Here is a 25,967-nt window from a genome sequence, read left to right as displayed (position 1 = left end):
AAAATCATTTGATCAATCAGAAATGCAGAAAAATTATTCAAAAAAATCCAAAATCCATTCATGATAAAACTGTCAGCAAACCAAGAATAGTGTGAATTTCCTCAATTTGATAAAGGGCATCTACAAAGAAACCAATAGATAACATCACACTTAATGGTAAGAAACTAAATGCTGTCATCCTCGGATTAGGAATACATCAAGGATGTTTCTTCTCACCACTCCTATCCAACATCATACTGGAACTCACAGCTAATGTAATAAGTCAAGAAAAAGAAAGAAAAAGTATATAAATTGAGAAAAATAAACAAAACTATTCTTGCTGAACAACAACAGCAACAAAACTCCTGGAATTATAAGCTGGCTATAGCAAGGTTTCCAGATACAGGTTAATATACACAAGTCAACTGATTTCCTGTATGTCAGCAGTGAACAAGTGAAATTTGAAATTGAACACAATACCATTTATATTAACACCAAAAATGAAATACTTAAGTATAACTCTTCAGACACAAGTGTCATCAAAGATTTAATGTAGAGATTTTCCATGTTCATGGATAGGAAGGCTCAATATTGTTACGCTGTTAGCTCTTCCCAACTTGATTCAATGCAATCCCAAGCAAAATTCCAATAAGCTATTTTGCGGATATTGACAAACTAGTTCTAAAGTTTATATGGAAAAGCAAAATACCTACATTAGCCAATACAATATTGAAGAAAAACAAGGTCAGAGGACTGATGCTACCCAACTTCAAGGCTTCCTACAGAAATCAAGACAATTGGTGAAAGAATAGATAAATAAGTCAATTGTAACAGAACAAAGAGATATAGACATATAAAAATATAGTCAATGATCTCTGACAAAAAAGCAAAAGCTATTCAATGGAGAAACGACAGTCTTTTCAACAAACAGTACTGATGCAACTGGACAGCCAAATGTAAAAAAAAAGTGAATCTAGACACAGACTTGACACCTTACCAAGAATTAACACAGAATGGCTCATAGACCTAAATGTAAAATGCAAACCTATAATTCTCCTAGACGGTAACACAGATGAACATCTAGGTGATCTTACGTTTGGTGTTGATTTTTCAGATAGAACACCAGAAGCACAATCCAAAAAAAAAAAACTGATAAGCTGGGTTTCATTAAGAAAAATACACACACAACTTCTGCTCTGTGAAAGACACTGTTAAGAGAGTGATAATACAAGCCACGGGCTGGGAGAAAATATTTACAGAACATATATCTAAGATCTGTTATCCAAAACATACAAAGAACTCTTAAAACTTGACAATTAGAAAACAAATAACACAATTACAACGTGGGCAAAGATGTGAACAAATAACTTACCAAAGAAGTCATTTAGATGGCAAATAAGCATATGAAAAGATGTTCAGCATATACATCATTAAGCAATTGTAAATTAAAACAACAGTGAGATATCACTACATACCTATAGCTAAAATCCAAACAATGAAAACAACAAATGATGTCAGGAATGTGCAGCAATGGGAAACCTGATTCGTAGCTGGCAGGAATGCAAAACACTACAGCCACTTTGAGGACGGTTTGGCAGTTTCTTACAAAGTTAAATTATAGTTTTACCATATGATCCAGCAATTGTGCTCCTAGGTACTTACCTAACAGTGTTGAAAATTTATGTTCCCACAAAAGTTATGCAGTAACCAACAGGTACTAACTTGTTTGTACACAACTAATTAATAAAGAAACTGTTGGGTTTCTCTTGTGGTTTAGGATCATTATGAAAAAATTACTGAGACCATGCAAAACACCACGAACTTCTGTCTGAACTGTTTACAGAAGACTGTGTAAATAATTATCATAAGAAAGCAAACATGGCTACATTATTATCAAACAAAATAAACATTAGGCAAAAAAATGTATTTTTAGAGATAAACAGTGTACTTTTATAGCTCATGTTTACCAGGAAGATATAACAAGTATAAATTTGTACACATTTAATAACATCATTTCCAAATATATAAACCAATCTGGCAAAACTACCAGTAAACACAAAGAAGTCCATAATCACAGTGGGAAAATTTAACATACATCTCTTAGTAACACAGAATAAACGAAACTTCAATGGAATTAAAAAAGAATTGACTAACACAGTAAATATATTTGATCTAATAGATTTATACAAAAGATATGAGTAAACATTCATAAACCTAAGACAGAGGGTTTTTTTCACTTACTTTAATTAAAAATAAATCAATAATATTGAAATTTATCATACTTACTATTTAGTGCTTTCATTCTGACAGCTCTAAGTTTCTTAGTCTGAGATTGGCTTTTTGACAATTCAACTTCATCCTCGGGTAATACGTCTTCTGCTTTCTGAGCTACGAGAAAGATGCTTTTAATCCATTAAATAGAGAACTGGATTTATTGAAAATCCTCTGTAATTCAAACACATGTCAATTATCCAGGAATATTTCTTCTCATGGTTTGAAACAATAAAGTTAAATACCACGTTATTGAGATAGTGAATTACAGAGTGAGTATGCGAAGTGTAGAGACAATGGGAGTACTGTTCAAAAGAATAGTTTTATAAGGTATTCACATTTTAGGATTAAATGCAATATTTTCATAACAGATATGAGTGAGAAAAAAAAGAAATGATAAATAATACATTCAAAATAAATTTAGAAGATTCAAAAGCAGATCAGGTAAGAAAGACAGAAAATACAAGCAATGGTATACTTACCTCCAAAATATCCATACTTCCAGGAAATACAAATGTATTCAATGCTCCATTTAAAGTATAAAGAGTGTTACATTGGATTAAAAAATAACCAATTATATACAGCTAAGTCATAAGAATAGAAAAAGGTTAAAAATTAAATGATGAAAAAATTATTCTATGCAAGTAGTTATATAAAGAAAGATACCACGCCAACATCAGACAAAATAGACTAAAGGCACAAAAAAATTACTACAAAATGTCCATCATAAAGACAGAAATTTCAGTTCACTAAGAATATATAACAATTTAAAATGTGTATATTTATTATATATATATATCTGTATGTAATATATAATCTATATGTAATACAGATTATGTATCTGTATATTTTTATATATAATAAAGCTTTAGAAACACAATTAACTTCATCTAATGGAGAACATACATACACAAACACGTTGTATATGCTATGTATATGTGTACCTATATGTATATATGATATACTATATAGCATGTATTTCTATGATCAATTGAATAAATATTAAACAACTAGAGAAATTTAATTAAAAATCATTATATGATATTCTTACTACAAATCCTCACTTTTCTGGCAGTTCCAAGTGTCTTAATTTGAGATGAGTTTTGTAAGATTTAAACTTTTTCTTTACATGAAAGATTTCACCTGATATCCATTTTCTCAGCTACAAGTATAGAGGCTCTTAATCCAATAAAAAGTAAAACAGCTGGATTGTAAAACCTCTAGATTATTAATGTATACCAAGAACAACTTAGTTTCCATCCAGCTTTACAACAATTTAAGCAAATACACACAATTTAAACAAATGATCAAACCGTCCTCCCCTTGCCCAACCCACCTCCAATCCTCTGGTGCATTTTCAAAATGGACTATGAAATTAAGCATAAAAATCATCAGAGTGCTCTCCTCAAAGTATGTGGAAGACTCTTGTTACTGAATACATACACCTAGAAAGTTGTAATTAGGGACTTCCCTGGTGGCGCGGTGGTTAAGAATCCGCCTGCCAATGCAGGGGTCATGAGTTCGATACCTGGTCCGGGAAGATCCCACATGCTGCAGAGCAGCTAAGCCTGTGTGCCACAACTACTGAGCCTGTGCTCTAGAGCCTGCGAGCCACAACTACTGAGCCCACGTGCCCACGTGCCACAACTACTGAAGCCCAGGCACCTAGAGCCCGTGCTCCACAACAAGAGAAGCCACCGCAGTGAGAAGCCCGTGCACCGCAACAAAGAGTAGCCCCTGCTCACCGCAACTGGAGAAAGCCTGTGTGCAGCAACAAAGACCCAACGCAGCCAAAAATAAATAAATAAAATAAATAAATTTATTTAGAAAAAAAGAAAGTTGTAATTAGACTTTACTGTACTAAGGGTATTAATATTTTAAAAATATTAAAATATTTTTAACAATGTATATGATTGATTTAAAAGTTAAACTAATTAGAAAGTAATAATTCAAAAATAAGGAAAGAAAATAGAAAGAAACCTGGATCAGGTAGGAAAAATAGAAAGCGCCCAAAAAAGGAAATATTTAAATCTAAATATATAAGTAAGTACAATAATTATAAGTGGATTACATGTTGTACGGAGAGACAAAGACAGTCACACTGGATTTATAAGCAATTTAACTATAATCTATTTATAAGAGGTCACTAAATTATAAGAATATAGAAAATTGGAAAGTAAGGAAGTGAAAAAAGATATGCCATGCAAATACTAACCAAAATAAATCTGCAGGAGTTATGTCAATGTCATACAAAATAGGATTTTAGTCAAACGACCTTACTGGAGACAGACTAAGATGGTACCTTTTATAAAAAGAAAATGTTGAGTCCATAAGGACTATCAAATATTTTTTTTTGTATGCATCTAACAACATAGACAGTATAAGGAAAAAGGACAATACTACAAGAAGAAATAGATAAATCCACAATCACAGTGGGAGAATACATTCGCTCCATAATCGACAGAACAAACAAAATTCAAGGAAATCAAGAAACAGGAATTTAAATAACACAGTAAAAATTTGACTTAGATGTCTGTAAGCTCACACATTCATGAACATAATTCTGCTTAAAACAATTAAAATGTAAAATAATTTTATAATACTCATAATTCAGCATTTACAACTTGAGTCTTTTCTTTCTAGCAGTTCCAAATGTCAGGCAAAAGACTTTCATCTGATACCTCTTCCCTTTTCTGAGCTTCAGGAAGAAAGGCTCATAAAAGCACTAAATAGAGAACCAGATCTGTGGTGGAACCTCTATATTTACAATATATGTTAGTTACCCAACAATATTTTATCTCATCTTTTAATGATATATACAAATCACTATTTGAAGTGTAAACATCATGTGAACACACTTCTCACACGTGTATATATAAGCAGTCGTTACTTTTCAGATATACAGAAGCATTAAATGTATTTAATTTAGAAATATTATTATTATAAACATTATTATAAATACTTATGTTTTAAATTATTATTTTGTTTTACAGTATTCATACTTTTGAATAAAGTTCAAATTTTGGGTATTAAATATGGCTAATGAAAAATATATATAATGATAAAAAATAGAGTGAAAGAGTGAAAGAAACATCAGATACAAAAAATGGTGGAATACAAAATGGTGGAATTACACTTAAAAATATCAATAATTGGTTTATATATGATTATGAGAGGCAATTAAAAGATCAGGCTGAATTCTAAAATATAGACAATCATAAGTTTCTTACAAAATATAGAGCAAAATCATAAAGACACAGGTAAATTAAAGCAACATGATAGAAAAAAAAAATGTATCATGCAAATACCAACCAGAAGAAAGTTTATGGAGCTACCCTCATAGCAGATAAGGTAGTTTTAAAGGAAAATAAACAAATAAAAACTATAAAAATGATGAAGTGGGTCTCTTCATTAGGATAAAATGTTCTGTCCCCCAAGAATGTTATCAATTTAAAATTTATATGCACATAAATAATAGAGTATCATAAGATATAAACCAAAGCCTGCCACGACTACAAGAATAAATAGAAAAATCCACAAAGTGTAAGATTTAACATATCTAATTCAGTGATTATAAAAGAAACAGATAAATCATCAATAAAGATCTAAAGTATGATGGGAATAATTACTAAAGAAGCAAATGGTTGAAGATATATTCATGAACAAAAAAGTGTTCTGAATTTAATTAAAAACAATTTATAAAATTTATGTATAATTACTTACTATCAAGATTCTCCTGTCTGATAGCTCTAAGGTTCTTAGTTTGAGACTGGTTTCTTGAAAATAAACCTTTCTTCTCAGGAGGTAGATTTTCAAGTGTTATCGTATCGTTTTTCTCGTTTTGAAGAGGAAATGCTAAGTAGAAAATGATATATGTATAATGGAACTTCTGGATACGCCAAATAATCAAATTTTCTTTCCATAAAGGTGAACTGAGAAAAATCATGTGAATAGTTTTCATGAGTGTGTGTGGAAGTAGTCAGTCTTGTTACTTAGTAATTATTGACTGCGCAAATACCAACCAAAAGGTATCATTACTTTTGCTTTTGTTCTCTAATTATCTTGGGGTATTCACACTTTAGGTCATTTATTTTTACTTCTATGAAATATATGCTCAAATACATATTCATGAACCAAAGGAAAAAAAATCTTCTGATGAGTTTAATTTAAAATAATTTAAAGTTTCCTTTTATTATACTTACTATTGCGTCTCTCCTCTCTGGAAGTTATTTGTTTCTTTACTTGCATTTGGGGTTTTGAAACTGAAACTTGTTTCACAAGCACAGGATTTTTATCTGGTACTCCATAATAACCTATATAAAGAGATGCATTTAGTCCACTAAATGTGCAATCTCTAGATTTCAAATTTATAACAAGTGTACAGTAGCATTTTGTCTCATTTTTATAAAGTCATAAGTCAATTATTATAATGCTAGATCTGTCATAAAACTGGATGATGCTGAAGCTGTCTCATTATTTCATAAATATTCCTAAGCAACAAATACATTTTATATTGGTCTTCAGGTTTCATGGGTTATTTATGCTTTAGTTTAGTACATAATAATAGACCAAACAATGAAAATGCCTATGCAGAAGACCATTCATTAATTGCAAAACACTTACAACCATATCTACATGTTCAAGCACAGGACATTGGTTGAATAAACTGATATATATACCACAACTATGGTATTGGTATAGTATAAGTACTGCTACAATGGTAGATAATTAAATAGATAGATAAGATAGTATATAAACATCTGTACGCAGAGTGAGATATTCCCCTCTGTACTAATACATCAGATGTTTGCTGGATGACGTTTCATGGGGAAATGAAAGACTAGTTGAAACACTGGTGGAGCTCGTGCCCTTTCATGTTTAGAGTCTTACTTATATTATTGCAGTAAGTGAATAAAGGCTTGTTACTTTCTATTTGGTTCGTTGTCTTTATAGACCACCTTCACAACTGGTAGCTCTCTCTCAGTGACAAATGGTGGCAAGCAGGGTGGCCCAATTAAGCACAATGCCTTTCTGGAAAAGTAAAGAGCATGAAGATCCCCCAGGGCATTTTGGGGAGATGCTAGAGAAGACTACAAGGCTTCTTGGGAAGTACTAGCTGGTCATTTGCAGGAGTCTGAGGGTCCTAAAATGCACTTTGCCAGCCACAGCAATGAGTCTCAGGAAGTGCTATGTCAAGAATGCCCTGGGGCACTGCTGGAGAGGGCTAGCAGATTGTTTATGCAAGCTTTTGGGGTTAGAGGGGTAACAGTGGTCCTTCTCTTTAGTCCCAGAGTCCCTGCCAAAATGCCTGGTGGGTCAAACTAGGGACCCAACAGAGGGGCTCTGGGAAATCTAGGGAAGCAATTCCCTGGCTACTGCTATTGTCCTCTGATGAGAGTACTAAGTACAAGCTAAGCTGCACCCAACCATTGCTGTCAGCTTTAATGAGGTCCCAGACAACGATGGACAGCCTACAACACAGTAAGTTATTGAGACTCATGATTTAATTAAATAAATATAGAACTCCTTGGGATTGCTTTGCCCAGTGATGTAAAGAGACCTTAGAGACCTGGGTTGTTCACTTGCATGGTGAAGGAGGTAATCGTAAACTTCGTGAGGGACCATGGTACTTTGTGGGTTGTGGTCACTCTAAAACCCCTTTTTAAGTCTGCCCTGACAGCAGAAAGTTTGCTCAAGGAGGAGGAAGAAAGAGGGAAGATGAGAGGCAAATACCGAGACGCTCTCCTTCCTCAGCTGGGAACTGTTCATGCTCTGACGGCTTTCCGCCTGAACCTATCACTAAAATCATGTTTGGACCACCAATGCAGAGTCTAGAGCAGCCCTGTTAATCATGCTATAATAATGAGTAAGAACAGTAGATAAGATTGTTAACCAGCTCACACGTCTAGATTTATTTGTGCTACTCCTGTTGGTTATCGAACTAAATCAAACTTTTTTTTAAAAAATTAATTAATTAATTAATTTATGGCTGTGTTGGGTCTTCGTTTCTGTGCGAGGGCTGTCTTCTAGTTGTGGCAAGCGGGGGCCACTCTTCATCGCGGGGCGTGGGCCTCTCGCTATCGCGGGCCTCTCTTGTTGCGGAGCACAGGCCAGATGCGCAGGCTCAGCAATTGTGGCTCACGGGCCCAGATGCTGCGCGGCACGTGGGATCCTCCCAGACCAGGGCTCGAACCCGTGTCCCCTGCACTGGCAGGCAGATTCTCAACCACTGCGCCACCAGGGAAGCCCTAAATCAAACTTCTTCATCAGGTCAGGTGATAATGTTCTGAAACAAAATCCAGAACCTAACTGACATCTTTTCAGGCACGGAGAAAACAGCTTCTGCCCAAATAGTAAGGACTGACTGGCAAAGAGAGCAGTATAAAACGGTAACCATGTGCTCTCTCCTGGATGATGCTTCTAGAGAAGCTCTCTGAGTCTGGTTATTCAAAGAGGAGGTTGATGGCCAGATATTAGGCCATAAGGGCCACAAAAGGTAGCCCCATTAGGGTCTGCATGTTAACAAGTGCTATGATTAATGAAAGTGTTATCCCCTCTGCTTCTCCCTGTGAATATGGAGATGAATAGGTGAGCCCTTCTAACTTGTATTGCGAACTCTCAACTTTCAACAACAAAGACCAGGTCCCAATATCCCCAGTAGGGACCAGAGGTTGTATCCCAGGGTCAGAGTTCAATGGGGAGGTAGGGAAGAATTATATCTCTGGGCCTTTTGGATACTAGCGCAGAGGCGACTGTGACGCACAAACCCCATCACCAGAATGAGGGGAAAACAAATAATGTCTCTGATTTTGGGTCTGAGGTCACTACCAGTTGGACCCTTACCTAGACCCACTGTGGATGGGTCTCTTTGGCCACCTCCAAACTCCAAATAAAACCTTTTTATGGCATTCACTACTGAATGTATTACCAATATAGATGTACTGTCTAAGTGAACACCTGCTCACATTTGCCCACAAGCCCTGAAGAAAACTGCTCCAGTTAACACCATTTTAGTGGGGCATATGGAAGACCACAAACCTCCCTGACTAGCAGCCCCTAGTGCTGTTGTTTATCAAAAAGAGTAGCAACTGCCTAGAGTGAAAAAGAAAAAAGCAGTGCCTTCATTGCTGAGTTTAAGAACAACAAAGTTCTTCATGAGACTAATTCTCCACTCAATAGCCCTATCTGACCTGTGCACATGGCCTTAGGAGCGTGGAGTCTCAAGGGATTATCGGCAGCTCAACACTGTAGTAAAACTCTAAGCACTGGCAGTACCTGACTTTGAAACTGTCACAGAGGCTACTGCCCAAGATAAAGAAACTTGGTATACAACAAATGACACCACTGTCCACGTGGATAATCCAGGATCAGTTTAATTTTATGTGGAATGGGTTGCAATATACCACTAACATCCTTCCACAAGTCTACCTAAATTCCCCTACTATTTGTCATCAGATATGATAAGACCTAGAAAAAGTCTGGCTACTGGAAGGAACACTAGCCTTGCACAATACTGAAGATGTCTTCCTGGTGGTCCCAGACAAGGTCATTACCCAATAAGGACTGGTCACTCTGCAGCCTCACATGGGGCAACATGACTGAGCCATTAACACAGACAAGGTACCAGGATCTATCATCCAAGTGAAATTCCTAGGCATGATCTGGAAAGGGTGACAACATCCTATTCCAGAGGAGATGATTGCCAATATTTGATCCTCTCAACTCCCCCAAATAAAAAAGAAGATCCAGCAATTGGTCGTACTTTTCTGGTACTGGCACTTTCCACGCAGGGAACTTGATGGCACCTATCTATGAGGTTACCAAGAAGACCTTGCCCTGTGTGGGGCCCGATTAACAGAATACCCTGGTGCGGGGGCGGGAGTCTCTAGCAAGCCTCCCAGGCTGCCCTTCCCCTAAGCCTCTCTGATTCCTATTTGCTGTTTTAGCTACAGATCTCAAAAACTTCTCGGTTTGTCAGTTGGAGCCTATGGCAGAATGGCCCTGATACTGGTCAGAAGTGCCCACTGGGCATAATTTCCTGGAACCTGTAATCTCTCAGAATCATCTAAAAGGCACACACACTTTGAGATACTATTGGACAGCTATTGGTCCTTGGTGGATACTGAGTGCATGTCCTATGGCTGTTAAATAATCTTATGACTAGAAATTCCAATCTGAAGGTATTAACACTTTTGATTTTGTTCTCTAGTTATGTTAGGGCATTCAGTTTAGGTCATTTATTTTTACTTCTATAAAATATACACTCAAATACATATTCATGAACCAAAGAAAAAAGACCTTCTGATGAGTTTAAAATAATTTAAAGTTACCCATAATTATTATACTTACTATGACTCCTCTCCTTTCTGTAAGGTATTTGTTTCTCTACTTGCATTTGGGGTTTTGACACTGAATCTTGATTTACAAGCATAAGATTTTCACCCAGTACTCCAATATGACCTACGTAAAGAGATCCATTTAGTCCACTAAATGGGAAAACAGATCCATTGTGAAATCTCTAGATTTCAAATTTATAACAAGTGTACAGTAGCATTTTCTCTCATTTTTAAAGTTATCAATGAATTGCCATAAATGTTAGGTCTTACATGAAAATAAGAAAAGTTTTAATGGGTGCTACTGAAACTGTCTTGTTATTTCATAGATATTTTGAGGAATCAAATATATTTCATACTAATCTCTACTTTTGGGGTATGTATACATTACATAAATATCCAATAGTAGATGAAACAATAAAAATACATATGTACAAGGTTATTCATTACAGTATTATTTGTAATTGCAAAATATTTTAAACCACCTAAATGTTCAAGAACAGGATACTGGTTGAATAAACCAAGGTGTATACAATAAATTATGGTATAGTATAAACTATGGTATATAATGTGGTACTATTTTACATATTTATGTAAAAATTTTAAAAAGATTTTTATAAACTACAGGGAGGAATTTCTAGGAGGTCATGTTAAGTGGAAAAAAAATTTTAAAGGGTATCTAGTACGCTAACTTTTGGTTCAGAAAGCAGTAATTGGAAGAAATGAGAAATAGAGAGATATTAACTTTACAAGATGAAGCACAGAAAAGATAAGCAAAAAAATCATGTAGTTGGTTACCTCCCAGAAGACAGGGTGGGAGAGAGGACTGGGGAATGCATGGGAAGGACTGGGGAAGAAATGACGCTCTTAAGTATACCTTTGGTATATTATTTACTTCTGGAAGTAGGTCAATGTTCCATACATTCCAAAAATAAAACGAAATCAACAAGGATAAGAAGAGGAAAAGAAAAAACATAATGAAATGAACCTACTGAAGGGTTAAAAAAAAAGCTGATTCAAATTAGTCATAAATAGTGTTTGAAACATACCCTCAGTCTTGGGCAAGAGTATGGGGGAAAGACAGAAAGCAAATCACTAAATCTTCCTAGTAGGCTTTTTTTTAGTGGTATGTGCTAAGTAATTCTGTAACAAGGGTTGAAGCATTGTAGGGTTGAGCAAATACATAAATCTGCTGATGTTTTAAGAGTCAGGATTAACACCCTGGAAGAAAGGACATACACATATGAAATGGAGGAAGGCAAGAAGGAGACCTGAGGGACTAGAACTGAAGGTGTTTGAGAGTCCTCATGATTTCTAAAATATATGTGTATATAACATATGCATATATAGGTGCACATGCACATGCATGTGTGTATGAATATATGTACATGTGTGTAAAAACTAAGGAGTGTGGGGGATTAACCAAGATGGCGGAGTAGAAGGATGTGCTCTCACTCCCTCTTGCGAGAGCACCAGAATCACAACTGGCTGCTGGACAATCATTGACCGGAAGACCCTGGACTTCACCAAGGAGGATACCCCACGTCCAAGGACAGAGGAGAAGCCACAGTGAGACGGTAGGAGGGGCGCAATCAGAGTAAAATCAAATCCCATAACTGCTGGGTGGGTGACTCACAGACTGGTGAACACTTATACCACAGAAGTCCACCCACTGGAGTGAAGGTTCTGAGCCCCACGTCAGGCTTCCCAACCTGGGGGTCTGGCAACGGGAGGAGGAATTCCTAGAGAATCAGACTTTGAAGCCTAGTGGGAATTGACTGCAGGACTTCTACAGGACTGGGGGAAACAGAGACCCCACTCTTGGAGGGCACACACAAAGTAGTGTGTGCATCGGGACCCAGGGGAAGGAGCAGTGACCCTGGGGGAGACTGAACCAGACCTACCTGCTGGTGTTGGGGGGTCTCCTGCAGAGGCGGGAGGTGGCTCTGTATCACCGTGGGGACAAGGACACTGGCAGCGGAGGTTCTGGGAAGTGCTCCTTGGCGTGAGCCCTCCCAGAGTCTGCCATTAACCACACCAAAGAGCCCAGGTAGGCTCCAGTGTTGGGTTGCCTCAGGCCAAACAACCAACAGGGAGGGAACTCAGCCCCACCCATCAACAGTCAAGTGGATTAAGGTTTTACTGAGCTCTGCCCACCAGAGCAACAGTCAGCTCTACCCACCACCAGTCCCTCCCATCAAGCCTCCTAGATAGCCTCATCCACCAGAGGGCAGAGAGCAGAAGCAAGAAGAACTACAATCCTGCAGCCTGTGGAACAAAAACCACAGTTACAGAAAGATAGACAAGATGAAAAGGCAGAGGGCTATGTACCAGATGAAGGAACAAGAAAAACCCCCTGAAAAACAACTAAATGAAGTGGAGATACGCAACCTTCCAGAAAAAGAATTCAGAATAATGATAGTGAAGGTGATCCAGGACCTCGGAATAAGAATGGAGGCAAAGATTGAGAAGTTGCAAGAAATGATTAACAAAGACCTAGAAGAATTAAAGAAGAAACAAACAGAGATGACCAATACAATAACTGAAATGAAAACTACACTAGAAGGAATCAATAGCAGAATAACTGAGGCAGAAGAACGGATAGGTGACCTGGAAGACAGAATGGTGGAATTCACTGCTGTGGAAGAGACTAAAGAAAAAAGAATGAAAAGAAATGAAGACAGCCTAAGAGACCTCTGGGACAACATTAAACGCAACAACATTCACATTATAGGGGTCTCAGAAGGAGAAGAGAGAGAGAAAGGACCAGAGAAAATATTTGAAGAGATTATAGTCGAAAACTTCCCTAACATGGGAAAGGAAATAGCCACCCAAATCCAGGAAGTGCAGAGAGTCTCATACAGGATAAACCCAAGGAGAAACACGCTGAGACACATAGTAATCAAATTGGCAAAAATCAAAGACAAAGAAAAATTATTGAAAGCAGCAAGGGAAAAATGACAAATAACATACAAGGGAACTCCCATAAGGTTAACAGCTGATTTCTCAGCAGAAACTCTACAAGCCAGAAGGGAGTGGCATGATATACTTAAAGTGATGAAAGGGAAGAACCTACAACCAAGATTACTCTACCCGGCAAGGATCTCATTTAGATTTGATGGAGAAATCAAAAGCTTTACAGACAAGCAAAAGCTACGAGAATTCAGCACCACCAAACCAGCTCTACAACAAATGCTAAAGGAACTTCTCTAAGTGAGAAACACAAGAGAAGAAAAGGACCTACAAAAACAAACCCAAAACAATTAAGAAAATGGTCATAGGAACATACGTATCGATAATTACCTTAAACGTGAATGGATTAAATGCCCCAATCAAAAGACATAGACTGGCTGAATGGATACAAAAACAAGACTCATATATATGCTGTCTACAAGAGACCCGCTTTAGACCTAGGGACACATACAGACTGAAAGTGAGGGGATGGAAAAAGATATTCCATGCAAATGGAAATCAAAAGAAAGCTGGAGTAGCTATACTCATATCAGATAAAATAGACTTTAAAATAAAGAATGTTACAAGAGACAAGGAAGGACACTACATAATGATCAAGGGATCAATCCAAGAAGAAGATATAACAATTATAAATATATATGCACCTAACATAGGAGCACTTCAATACATAAGGCAACTGCTAACAGCTATAAAAGAGAAAATCGACAGTAACACAATAATAGTGGGGGACTTTAACACCTCACTTACACCAATGGACAGATCATCCAAAATGAAAATAAATAAGGAAACAGAAGCTTTAAATGACACAATAGACCAGTTAGATTTAATTGATATATATAGGACATTCCATCCAAAAACAGCAGATTACACGTTCTTCTCAAGTGCGCACGGAACATTCTCCAGGATAGATCACATCTTGGGTCACAAATCAAGCCTCAGTAAATTTAAGAAAATTGAAATCATATCAAGCATCTTTTCTGACCACAGCGCTATGAGATTAGAAATGAATTACAGGGAAAAGAACGTAAAAAAGACAAACACATGGAGGCTAAACAATACGTTACTAAATAACCAAGAGATCACTGAAGAAATCAAAGAGGAAATCAAAAAATACCTAGAGACAAATGACAATGAAAACATGACGACCCAAAACCTATGGGATGCAGCAAAAGCAGTTCTAAAGGGAAGTTTATAGCTATACAAGCCTACCTCAAGAAACAAGAAAACTCTCAAATAAACAATCTAACCTTACACCTAAAGAAACTAGAGAAAGAAGAACAAACAAAACCCAAAGTTAGCAGAAGGAAAGAAATCATAAAGATCAGAGCAGAAATAAATGAAATAGAAACAAAGAAAACAATAGCAAAGATCAATAAAACTAAAAGTTGGTTCTTTGCAAAGATAAACAAAATTGATAAGCCATTAGCCAGACTCATCAAGAAAAAGAGGGAGAGGACTCAAATCAATAAAATCAGAAATGAAAAAGGAGAAATTACAACAGACACCGCAGAAATACAAAGCATCCTAAGAGACTACTACAAGCAACTTTATGCCAATAAAATGGACAACCTGGAAGAAATGGACAAATTTTTAGAAAGGTATAACCTTCCACGACTGAACCAGGAAGAAACAGAAAATATGAACAGACCAATCACAATGAAATTGAAACTGTGATTAAAAATCTTCCAACAAACAAAAGCCCAGGATCGGATGGCTTCACAGGTGAATTCTATCAAACATTTAGAGAAGAGCTAACACCTATCCTTCTCAAACTCTTCCAAAAAATTGCAGAGGAAGGAACACTCCCAAACTCATTCTATGAGGCCACCATCACCCTGATACCAAAACCAGACAAAGACACTACAAAAAAAGAAAATTACAGACCAATATCACTGATGAATATAGATGCAAAAATCCTCAACAAAATACTAGCAAACAGAATCCAACAACACATTAAAAGGATCATACACCACGATCAAGTGGGATTTATCCCAGGGATGCAAGGATTCTTCAATATACGCAAATCAATCAATGTGATACACCATATTAACAAATTGAAGAATAAAAACCATATGATCATCTCAATAGATGCAGAAAAAGCTTTTGACAAAATTCAACACCCATTTATGATACAAACTCTCCAGAAAGTGGGCACAGAGGGAACCTACCTCAACATAATAAAGGCCATGTATGACAAACCCACAGCAAACTTCATTCTCAATGGTGAAAAACTGAAAGCATTTCCTCTAAGATCAGGAACGAGACAAGGATGTCCACTCTCACCACTATTATTCAACATAGTTCTGGAAGTCCTAGCCACGGCAATCAGAGAAGAAAAAGAAATAAAAGGAATACAAATTGGAAAAGAAGAAGTAAAACTGTCACTGTTTGCGGATGACATGATACTATACATAGAGAATCCTAAAACTGCCACCAGAAAACTGCTAGAGCTAATTAATGAATATGGTAAAGTTGCAGGATACAAAATTAATGCACAGAAATCTCTTGCATTCCTATACACTAATGATGAAAAATCTGAAAGAGAAATTATGGAAACACTCCCATTTACCATTGCAACAAAAAGAATAAAATACCTAGGAATAAACCTACCTAGGGAGACAAAAGACCTGTATGCAGAAAACTATAAGACACTGATGAAAGAAATTAAAGATGATACCAACAGATGGAGAGATATACCATGTTCTTGGATTGGAAGAATCAACATTGTGAAAATGAGTATACTACCCAAAGCAATATACAGATTCAATGCAATCCCTATCAAATTACCAATGGCATTTTTTACGGAGCTAGAACAAATCATCTTAAAATTTGTATGGAGTCACAAAAGACCCCGAATAGCCAAAGAAGTCTTGAGGGAAAAAAATGGAGCTGGAGGAATCAGACTCCCTGACTTCAGACTATACTACAAAGCTACAGTAATCAAGACAATATGGTACTGGCACAAAAACAGAAACATAGATCAATGGAACAAGATAGAAAGCCCAGAGATTAACCCACGCACCTATGGCCAACTAATCTATGACAAAGGAGGCAAAGATATACAATGGAGAAAAGACAGTCTCTTCAATAAGTGGTGCTGGGAAAACTGGACAGCTACATGTAAAAGAATGAAATTAGAATACTCCCTAACACTATACACAAAAATAAACTCAAAATGGATTAGAGACCTAAATATAAGACTGGACACTATAAAACTCTTAGAGGAAAACATAGGAAGAACACTCTTTGACATAAATCACAGCAAGATCTTTTTTGATCCACCTCCTAGAGTAATGGAAATAAAAACAAAAAGAAACAAATGGGACCTAATGAAACTTAAAAGCTTTTGCGAAGCAAAGGAAACCATAAACAAGACGAAAAGACAACCCTCAGAATGGGAGAAAATATTTGCAAACGAATCAACGGACAAAGGATTAATCGCCAAAATATATAAACAGCTCATTCAGCTCAATATTAAAGAAACAAACACCCCAATCCAAAAATGGGCAGAAGACCTAAATAGACATTTCTCCAAAGAAGACATACAGACGGCCACGAAGCACATGAAAAGATGCTCAACATCACTAATTATTAGAGAAATGCAAATCAAAACTACAATGAGGTATCACCTCACTCCTGTTAGAATGGGCATCATCAGAAAATCTACAAACAACAAATGCTGGAGAGGGTGTGGAGAAAAGCGAACCCTCCTGCACTGTTGGTGGGAATGTAAATTGATACCGCCACTATGGAGAACAATATGGAGGGTCCTTAAAAAACTAAAAATAGAATTACCATATGACCCAGCAATCCCACTACTGGGCATATACCCAGAGAAAACCGTAATTCAAAAAGACACATGCACCCCAATGTTCACTGCAGCACTATTTACAATAGCCAGGTCATGGAAGCAACCTAAATGCCCATCAACAGACAAATGGATAAAGAAGTTGTGGTACATATATATAATGGAATATTACTCAGCCATAAAAAGGAACGAAATTGAGTCATTTGTTGAGACGTGGATGGATCTAGAGACTGTCATACAGAGTGAAGTAAGTCAGAAAGAGAAAAACAAATATCGTATATTAATGCATGTATGTGGAACCTAGAAAAATGGTACAGATGAGCCGGTTTGCAGGGCAGAAGTTGAGACACAGATGTAGAGAATGGACATATGGACACCAAGGGGGGAAAACTGCGGTGGGGTGGGGATGGTGGTGTCCTGAATTGGGCGATTGGGATTGACGTGTATACACTGATGTGTATAAAATTGATGCCTAATAAGAACCTGCAATATAAACAAACAAACAAACAAAACAACTAATACTAAAGTTTCATTGGGTTATTTGTATGGAAATATGTTAATATAAATGTTTCAGACATTACATGAAATTTCTAAAAATCTTATATGTTCTGGTATAATGTTATAAGTAATAATCCTAGTTATTACTTTAAAATGTATATCTCAGAAATAACTAATTTTCTTGTCAACTGCATTATTATGAACTTTCATCAAATCTTTAACCGTGGTCATTTTTAAGTCTTTTGTCATTTACAGACAGTTCTGGGTGTACTCTGATGCTTTTGCAGATATGTTCCTATAAAACGGTTTCATCTTCAAGAAATTCATGGAAAAGACTCTGACAAGTACAGGTTTCTGGTAACTGACTGTACTGCTGAACTGAATGAATAAGCATTTTCAGAACTCTAATGAAAAACTGATGAACTCAAAAAAGTGCTAACAAAAGATCAAGATGAAAAAAAAAATTTAATTACATGGGACTGAGTGAACTGATGAGGATGAGTATAATTTTTGTGACTTTCTGTCTGAATTAAAAAAAAAAAAATCCCACAAGGACTCAGAGGCAAAGAATATACAAATCAATTTTCACTGAAAAGTAAAGGAGCTGTTACAGTGGAGGATTACTGGACTGAATGTCAATATTATGATATAGTATGAGTGTGTTTCAGGTTTGGTAATTGCAATCATTGTTGCTTTTGTTGTGGTCATCCATGTACAATGCTTGGTGTCAGTCTATTTATTTCTTGTAAAAATAAAATACAGTGTGTGTGTGTGTGTGTGTGAAAAAAAACCAAAACAAAACAAAACTAAGGAGTGTGGATCCAAGTAAAAATCCTATGTGTCATCTTACCTGGCAGTTACCATGGGAGAAAGCTTCCTACCCACACTAGACCGACTGCACAGCCAGTATATTCATGGGTTCAGGCCCCTCCAGGCCAACCACAGTCTTACACAGCCCCAGTTAAGGGCTCAAATGAGGCACTGTTCTGTTCAGGTGACTCTGATTTGACAACCTTACTGGGGAGCCTTGAAGACAATTTTCTCCTATCTGACTCAGTTTTCACTACTTTTCCACTCCTAGCCCTTCCTGCATTCCCTACCTCCTGGGTCCATAAAATGGCAAGAGCCTTTAGTTTAGGGCTCCTTTGGCAATGAAACCAACCATTTCTGATAAAACATCTCTTACCTGGGGCCTTCAGTGGGGAAAAATGGAATAATAAAGCTGGGACCTTTCCTGTTTAGACTTGTACTTATGCTATCACAGTAATCGAATAAAGGTGTAATTGTTACTTTCAGTTTGGCTTGTTATAATTGACCAACTCAACAACTGGCAGTGCTTTCTCTGACAAATTGGTGCAGTGAGCAGGGTGGATAGTACAGGCACACCTTGGAGATGTCACGGGTTCAGTTCCAGACCCCCGCAACAAAGCGAATATTGCAATAAAGTGAGTCATATGAATTTTTTGGTTTCCCAGTGCATATATAAAAGCTATGTTTACATGATACAGTAGTCTATTAATTGTGCAATAGCATTATGTCTAAAAAAAACAATGTACGTATCTTATTTTAAAAATACTTTATTGCTACAAAATGCTAGCCATCATCTGAGCCTTCAGCTACTCCTGATCTTTTTGCTGGTGGAGGGTCTTGCCTCGATGTTGATGGCTGCTGGCTGATCAGGGTGGTGGTTGCTGAAGGCTGGGGTGGCTATGGCAATTTCTTAAAATAAGACCACAGTGAAGTATGGCTCATTGGTTGACTCTTCTTTTCATGAATGATTTCTCTGTAGCATGCAATGCTGTTTGACAGCATGCAGAACTTCTTTCAAACTTGGAGTCAATCCTCTCAAAACATGCTGCTGCTTTATCAACTAAGTTCATATAATATTCTAAATCCCTTGTTGTCATTCCAACAATCTTCACATCATCTTCACCAGGAGTAGATTCCATCTCAAGAAACCACTTTCTTTGCTCAACCATAAGAAGCAACTCTTCATTCATTAAAATCTTGTCATGAGATTTTAGCAATTCAGTTGCATCTTCAGTCTCTACTTCTAATTCTAGTTTTCTTGCTATTTCCACCACATCTGTAGTTACTTCCTCCACTGAAGTCTTGAATTCTTCAAAGTCATCCATGAGGGCTGGAATCAACTCCTTCCAAACTTCTCTTAATGTTGACATTTTGACCTCTTCCCAAGAATCATGAATGTTCTTAATGGCATCTAGAGTGGTGAATCCTTTCCAGAAGGTTTTCAATTTACTTTGCCCAGATCCATCAGAGGAATCACTATCTATGGCAGCTATAGCTTTACAAAATGTACTTCTTAAATAATAAGAGTTGAAAATAGAAATTACTCCTTGATCCATGGGCTGCAGGATGGATGTTGTGTTAGCAGGCATGAAAACATTAATCCTGTTGTACAGGTCCAGAAGAGTTCTTGGGTGACCAGGTGCATTATCAGTGAGCAGTAATATTTTGAAAGAAAACTTTTTTTCTAAGCAGTAGGTCTCAACAGTGGGCTTAAAATATGCAGTAAACCATTTTGCAAACAGATGTGCTATTATCTGGACTTTGTTGTTCATTTACAGATCACAGGCAGAGTAGATTTAGCATAATTCTTAAGGGCCTTAGGATTTTCAGAATGATAAATGAGCATTGGCTTCAACTCCAAGTTACCAGCTGCATTAGCCCCTAACAAGAGTCAGCCTGTACTTTGAAGTTTTGAAGACAGGCATTGACTTCTCCTCTCTAACTCTGAAAGTCCTAGATGGCATCTTCTTCCAATAGGGGGCCGTTTCATCTACATTGAAAATCTGATGTTTAGTGTAGCCACCTTCATTAATTATCTTAGCTAGATCTCCTGGGTAACTTGCTGCAGCTTCTACGTCAGCACTTGCTGCTTCCCCTTGCACTTTTGTGTTATGGAGATGGCTTCTTTCCTTAAACATCATGAGCCAACTTCTGCTAGCTTCAAACTTTTCTTCTGTAGCTTCCTCACCTCTCTCGGCCTTCACAGAATTGACGAGAGTTAGGGCCTTGCTCTGGATTAGGCTTTCGCTTAAGCAAATGTTGTAGCTGGTTTCATCTTCTGTCCAGAACACTGAAATTTTATCCGTATCAGCAATAAGGCTGTCTCGCTTTCCTATCATTTGTGTGTTCACTGGAGTAGCACTTTTAGTTTCCTTCAAGAACTTTTCCTTTGCATTCACAACTTGGCTATAGTTTGGAGCAAGAGGTCTAGCTTTTGGCCTATCTCGGCTTTCAACATGCCCTCCTCACTTAGCGTAATCATTTCTAGCTTTTGATTTAAACTAACATGCAACTCCTCCTTTCAGTTGAACATACAGAGGCCATTGTAGGGTTATTAATTGGCCTAATTTCAATATTGTTCTGTCTGAGGAAATAGGGAGGCTGGAGGAGAGGGAGAGAGACGGTGGAGCAGTCAGAACACACATAACGTTTATCGATTAAGTTTGCCATCTATATGCGTGTGGTTCGTGGTGTCCCAAAACAACTACAATAATAACATCAAAGGTCACTGATCACAGATCACCATAACAAATATAATAATAATGAAAAAGTTTGAATATTGTAAGAATTACCAAAATGTGACACAGAGACATGAGGTGAGCAAACGCTTTTGGAAAAATGGCACCGATAGACTTGCTTGATGCAAGGTTGCCACAATCCTTCAATTTGTAAAAAATGCAGTATCTGCGAAATGCAGTAAAATGAGGTGTGCCTGTAAAGCACAGTGCCTTTCTAGGAAAGCAAAACTCTGACGATCCCATGGGGCACTTTTGAGAGGTGTTAGAGAGGTCCATCAGACACTCTCAAGTGATACTAGTGGATCACATGCAAGAGCCTGAGAGTTCCATGGGTGCTTTATCAGTCATGCTAATGTGTCTCAAAAAGTACTAGTGGACCCTGGGGTTTCTTTGGGGAGGGCTAGTGACTTTTTACATAAGCTTTTCAGGTATAAGAGGGAACAGCGGTCCTTCCCTTTAGTTTCCACCCCCTTGCCCAAACTTGACTCAACTCCATGAGTCAAATTACAGATCCAAAGGAGACACTCATAGGAAAGCTAGGGAAGCAATTTGCTAGCTACTGATGGGAACAAAATTCATTCCTCCAGTGATGGGAACAAAATTTGTCAGAGACCCTGAATTGCATCCCAATACTACTGTTAACTGTAAGCATGTCCCTGGCACCAAAAGACAGCCTAAAACAAGTGAATTTTTGTTGGGACTTATGCCTAAAATGTAAAATAATGAAGAGCCTTTTGGGATCACTTCACCCCAGCAATCTGAAGCTCTCAGAGACTTGGGTAGTTTGCCTCCAAGATGGAGGAGGCAATCTTGTTTTACTTAGTAAGTAAGAGAATGGTACCTCTGGTATGTGACCCCCACTTTCAGAGTACAAAACAGCAGCTACTTTGCCTAAAGAAGAAGATGGCACTGGGATGAAAGGATACAAGCACTCAAGATCATTTACATCCTCAGCTGGGTATTATTTGGGTTCTGAGAGATTTGACCCGTGCACCATGAGTTCCTTGCCACTAAACGGCATGGCTGAATTATACTTCCAGTGGATACAGTTTCCTTGTGAGCCACCCTAGTGGTGTCTTAGATGTACAGATGTGGGGTGAGAACAATAGATGATGAGACTGTCAACAAGGCTCAGATTTCCAGGTTTGTTCATGTTAACTTCTTCTGGTTATTGAGCCCAATTAAACCTCCTCACAAGGCCACATTGATCATTCTGTGACAATCCAGATCTTCACTGACAAATCACTGAGTTAAAAAAATGTGGCTACTGCCCAGAAGGCAAAGACCGACCAGTAGAAAGAGCAATGTAAAAATGGTAAGCCTGTTCTCCCTCTTAGACCATTTGGGCTAGATCCTTCCCAAAGAGATCTCTGGATCTAGGTTACTTAACAAAAGCTTCCCAGAGAGGAGACTGATGGACTTTCCCACCAAGAACTTATGGTCACAGAGTGAGTGGGCCATGGGATCCACTAGGCTGCTCCACTAGAGTCTGCAAGGCCATGGCCTTACGATTAATACAAGTGCTATTCCCTCTGCTCCTCCCAGTGAACCTGGGGGTAAGGGTGGGGAATTAAAAACCCCTATTAACTTTTAACCAAGTTTTTCAGCTTTTAAAAATAAATAAGACTAGCGGTTGGGCCAAGGTTTCTATGTCTCTAGTGGGGAACAATGGTCCTATATCAGGTTAAGAGTTCAATGGGGAGCTAGGGGAGAACTGCATTTATTGGGTCTCCTGGATACTGGTGCATAGTTAACTGTGCCCTCCACAATCCCTGACACTACAATGAGGGGGTTATAGGTTAAATTGTTCCCACTTCCCCTCTACCAAGAGGGAATTCTTATCCCACAGTACCTTAGAATGTGACCTCATTTAGAAATAGGGTCTTTACAGAGGTAATCAAGTTAAAATGAGGTTATTAGAGTGGGTCCTAGTCCTTATAAAAATGGGAAATCTGAGCACAGAGACAGACAAACATATGGGGAGAGCACCTTGTGAAGATGAAGGCATAGATCAGGGTGATGAATCTACAAGCCAAGGAATGTCAAATATTGCCAGAAAACCACCAGAAGATAGGACAGAGCCAAAAAACAGTTTTTTGCTCGAGTCCTCAGAAGAAAACAACCCTACCAATATCTAATACCAGACTTCTGCCATCCTGATTGTAGGACAATATTTTTTTAAGCCATTCAGTTTGTGGTCCTTTGTTATAGCAGTCCAAGCAAACTCATATAGATTTCTGGTACTGGGAAGTGGGCTACTGCTGTAAAAAAATACTTCAAAATGTTGAAGCCAAAGAACACCAAATATTGCCAGCAAACCACCAAAAGCTAGAACAGAAGTATTGAACAGATTATCAATAATAATCCCTCAGAAGTAACCATCCCTGCTGACACCCTGATATCAGACTTCTAGCCTCCAGAACTCTGAGACAATAAATTTCTGTGTTTTAAGTCAATGAGTTTGTGGTACTTTGTTATAGCAGTGCTAGGAATCTAATACAAAGAAGAAACAAACAATGCTCTCTGGTTTTGAGTCTCATTCCAACACCACCAGAACCTTTATCAGATACAACTATAAGTGGGCCCCACTGGAGCATTACAATTGTTATGGCCACCACTGTAATGGCTCCCACTATTGAATATATATTGGTACAGATGTACTGTCTAAGTGTATCCCTGCTTGAATTCACTCCAAAGTCCTGAAGGTAGTTGCTGCAGTTAGGGACATTTTATGGCATGTGGGGACCATAAACCTACCCTCCTAACACTGTGCAGTTCTACTGTTTACCAGTAAAGTATCAATGGACTAGCAGAGAAAAGATACAGCTATCCTAACTGCTGAGCTTAATGGAGCCACAGTTTTCTGAGACTAATTCTCCATTCAGTAGCCCTGTTTGACTTGTGCGCCTGGCCTCAGTCGTGTAGAGACTCAACTGATCGTGGCTCAGTGCTGTAGTGCAGCCCTGGGCACTGGCACTAACTGACTTTGGGACCATCACAGAGGCTGCTGCCCAAGATGAAGAAGCTTGGTGAGCTGCAACTGACACCTCAAACTCCCTCTTCAGTATCACTGTCCACACAGATGATCAGAATAGGCATAGATACAGGAATAGGTATAGGTATATATATAAAAACTGGGGAGAGTCTGACTCCAGGCCAAAATTCTATGTGTGATCTTTCAGGCTCAATCATGGACAATTACAGAGGCCTTCTCTGGCAGCTGTCATGGGGAAAAACTTCACACCGCGTACTATATTTGAGGCAGAGCCAGTGCACTGCAGGCGTTGGAGGTAGCTGCAGTCGTGGACTAAGACCCATCCGGACTGGCATATCTGCATTCTAGCTCAAGTGTATCCACTGGGAAAACTCCTTACGAGGCAGAGGAGACCTCAGGTGAGGCATTATACTGTTCAGCACTTCTGCCTAGACCATCTTACTGGGTGGCCTTAAAAACTCTTTCTCCATTCTGGTTCAACATTTTTTCATTCTAAGCCCTCTCTCCTCTACTTCCTCATGGCACTTGGGTCCATAAAACATCAAAAGCTTTTGGGGGGACTTCCTCCACAGTAAGATGTTCCTCTCATCTGCTCTGATGCACATGACCCACCTCTGGGCCATTCTGTGGGGAAAATTAAACATTGGTGGAGCTAGGGCCCTTTCCTGTTTAGGCTCTTGCTTATACTATCTCAGTAAATAAATAAATACTTAATTGTTACTTTCAGTTAGTCTTCATTGACCAACTAAAAACTGGCAGCTCATTTTTTGACAAACTGACACACTGAGCAGGTGGTCAATGAAGCACAATTCTCTTCTAGAAAAGCAAAATACTGAAACTTTTACTGGGCAATTTTGGGAGATATGAAAAAAGTCTTTGGGGTGCTCTGACGTAGTACTAGTGGATTATTTGCATGAGTCCAACAGGGCTCATTATCAGCTATGCCAGTGATTCTCAGACAGTGATAGTGGATGCCACAAAGCACTCTTGGAGAGTTCTAATGGATTGTTTACATAAGATTTTCAGTTCTCAGGGGAATGGTCCTTCCCTTGAGCTCCCAACTCCCTGGCCGAGTTCCCATTGTAAGTCAAATTAGAGAACCAACAGAGGGACTCTAAAAAAGCTAGGGAAGCAATTCCCTAGATGCTGATTATTGTTCTCTGATGATGGATCCAACAACCAGAGACTCTGGGAGTTGAACTGTATCCAATGACTACTGTTATCTCCAAGCACATTCCTGGTGCCAAAAGAGAGCCCAGAACACAGCAGTTATTAAAACTTGTCCCTTTAATTAAAAATAATGTAGAGCCCTTTGGAATCATTTTATCCAGTGACCTGAAGAGACCTTAGAGCCTTGGGTAGTTTGATTCCTTGATGAAGGAGGTAATCTTATTAAACTTAGTAAGAATGGTGCCTGGTGGTATCCATCAATACAGATCCTTCCCACTTTTACTCAGACCTCTAAGCTTTCATAAATAAACGTGACTAGAGGTTAGACAAGGTCTCTATGTCTCCAGTGGGGAACTGAGGACATATGCTAAGGTCAGAGTTCAAACTGTGGA

At 38.0% G+C, this 25,967-nt stretch overlaps 1 protein-coding gene across 18 annotated transcripts in view; it reads right to left on the bottom strand.

The window, feature by feature from the left end:
* The window catches only part of CCDC7 (coiled-coil domain containing 7), a 327,078-nt gene that overhangs the window by 84,169 nt on the left and 216,942 nt on the right, over positions 1-25,967 (bottom strand). For 16 of the 18 annotated variants that reach the window (XR_009500275.1, XR_009500273.1, XR_009500274.1 and 13 more), the window contains 4 exons: positions 10,600-10,710; positions 6,453-6,563; positions 5,974-6,105; positions 2,266-2,367 (listed from right to left, as the gene is read on the bottom strand). Coding sequence is in view for 2 of the 18 variants with exons in the window: in XM_059911398.1 (XP_059767381.1) it covers positions 2,266-2,367; positions 5,974-6,105; positions 6,453-6,563; positions 10,600-10,710 (456 nt within the window). In the remaining 16 variants the exon portion in view is untranslated. The remainder of the gene's footprint in view (positions 1-2,265; positions 2,368-5,973; positions 6,106-6,452; positions 6,564-10,599; positions 10,711-25,967) is intronic. The other 2 variants (XR_009500281.1, XR_009500291.1) reach the window with 1 other exon arrangement.

This window comes from Balaenoptera ricei, chromosome 2 (assembly GCF_028023285.1).
Source record: "Balaenoptera ricei isolate mBalRic1 chromosome 2, mBalRic1.hap2, whole genome shotgun sequence".
Lineage (NCBI taxonomy): Eukaryota > Metazoa > Chordata > Mammalia > Artiodactyla > Balaenopteridae > Balaenoptera > Balaenoptera ricei.
This window is presented reverse-complemented; position numbering and strand designations above follow the sequence as displayed.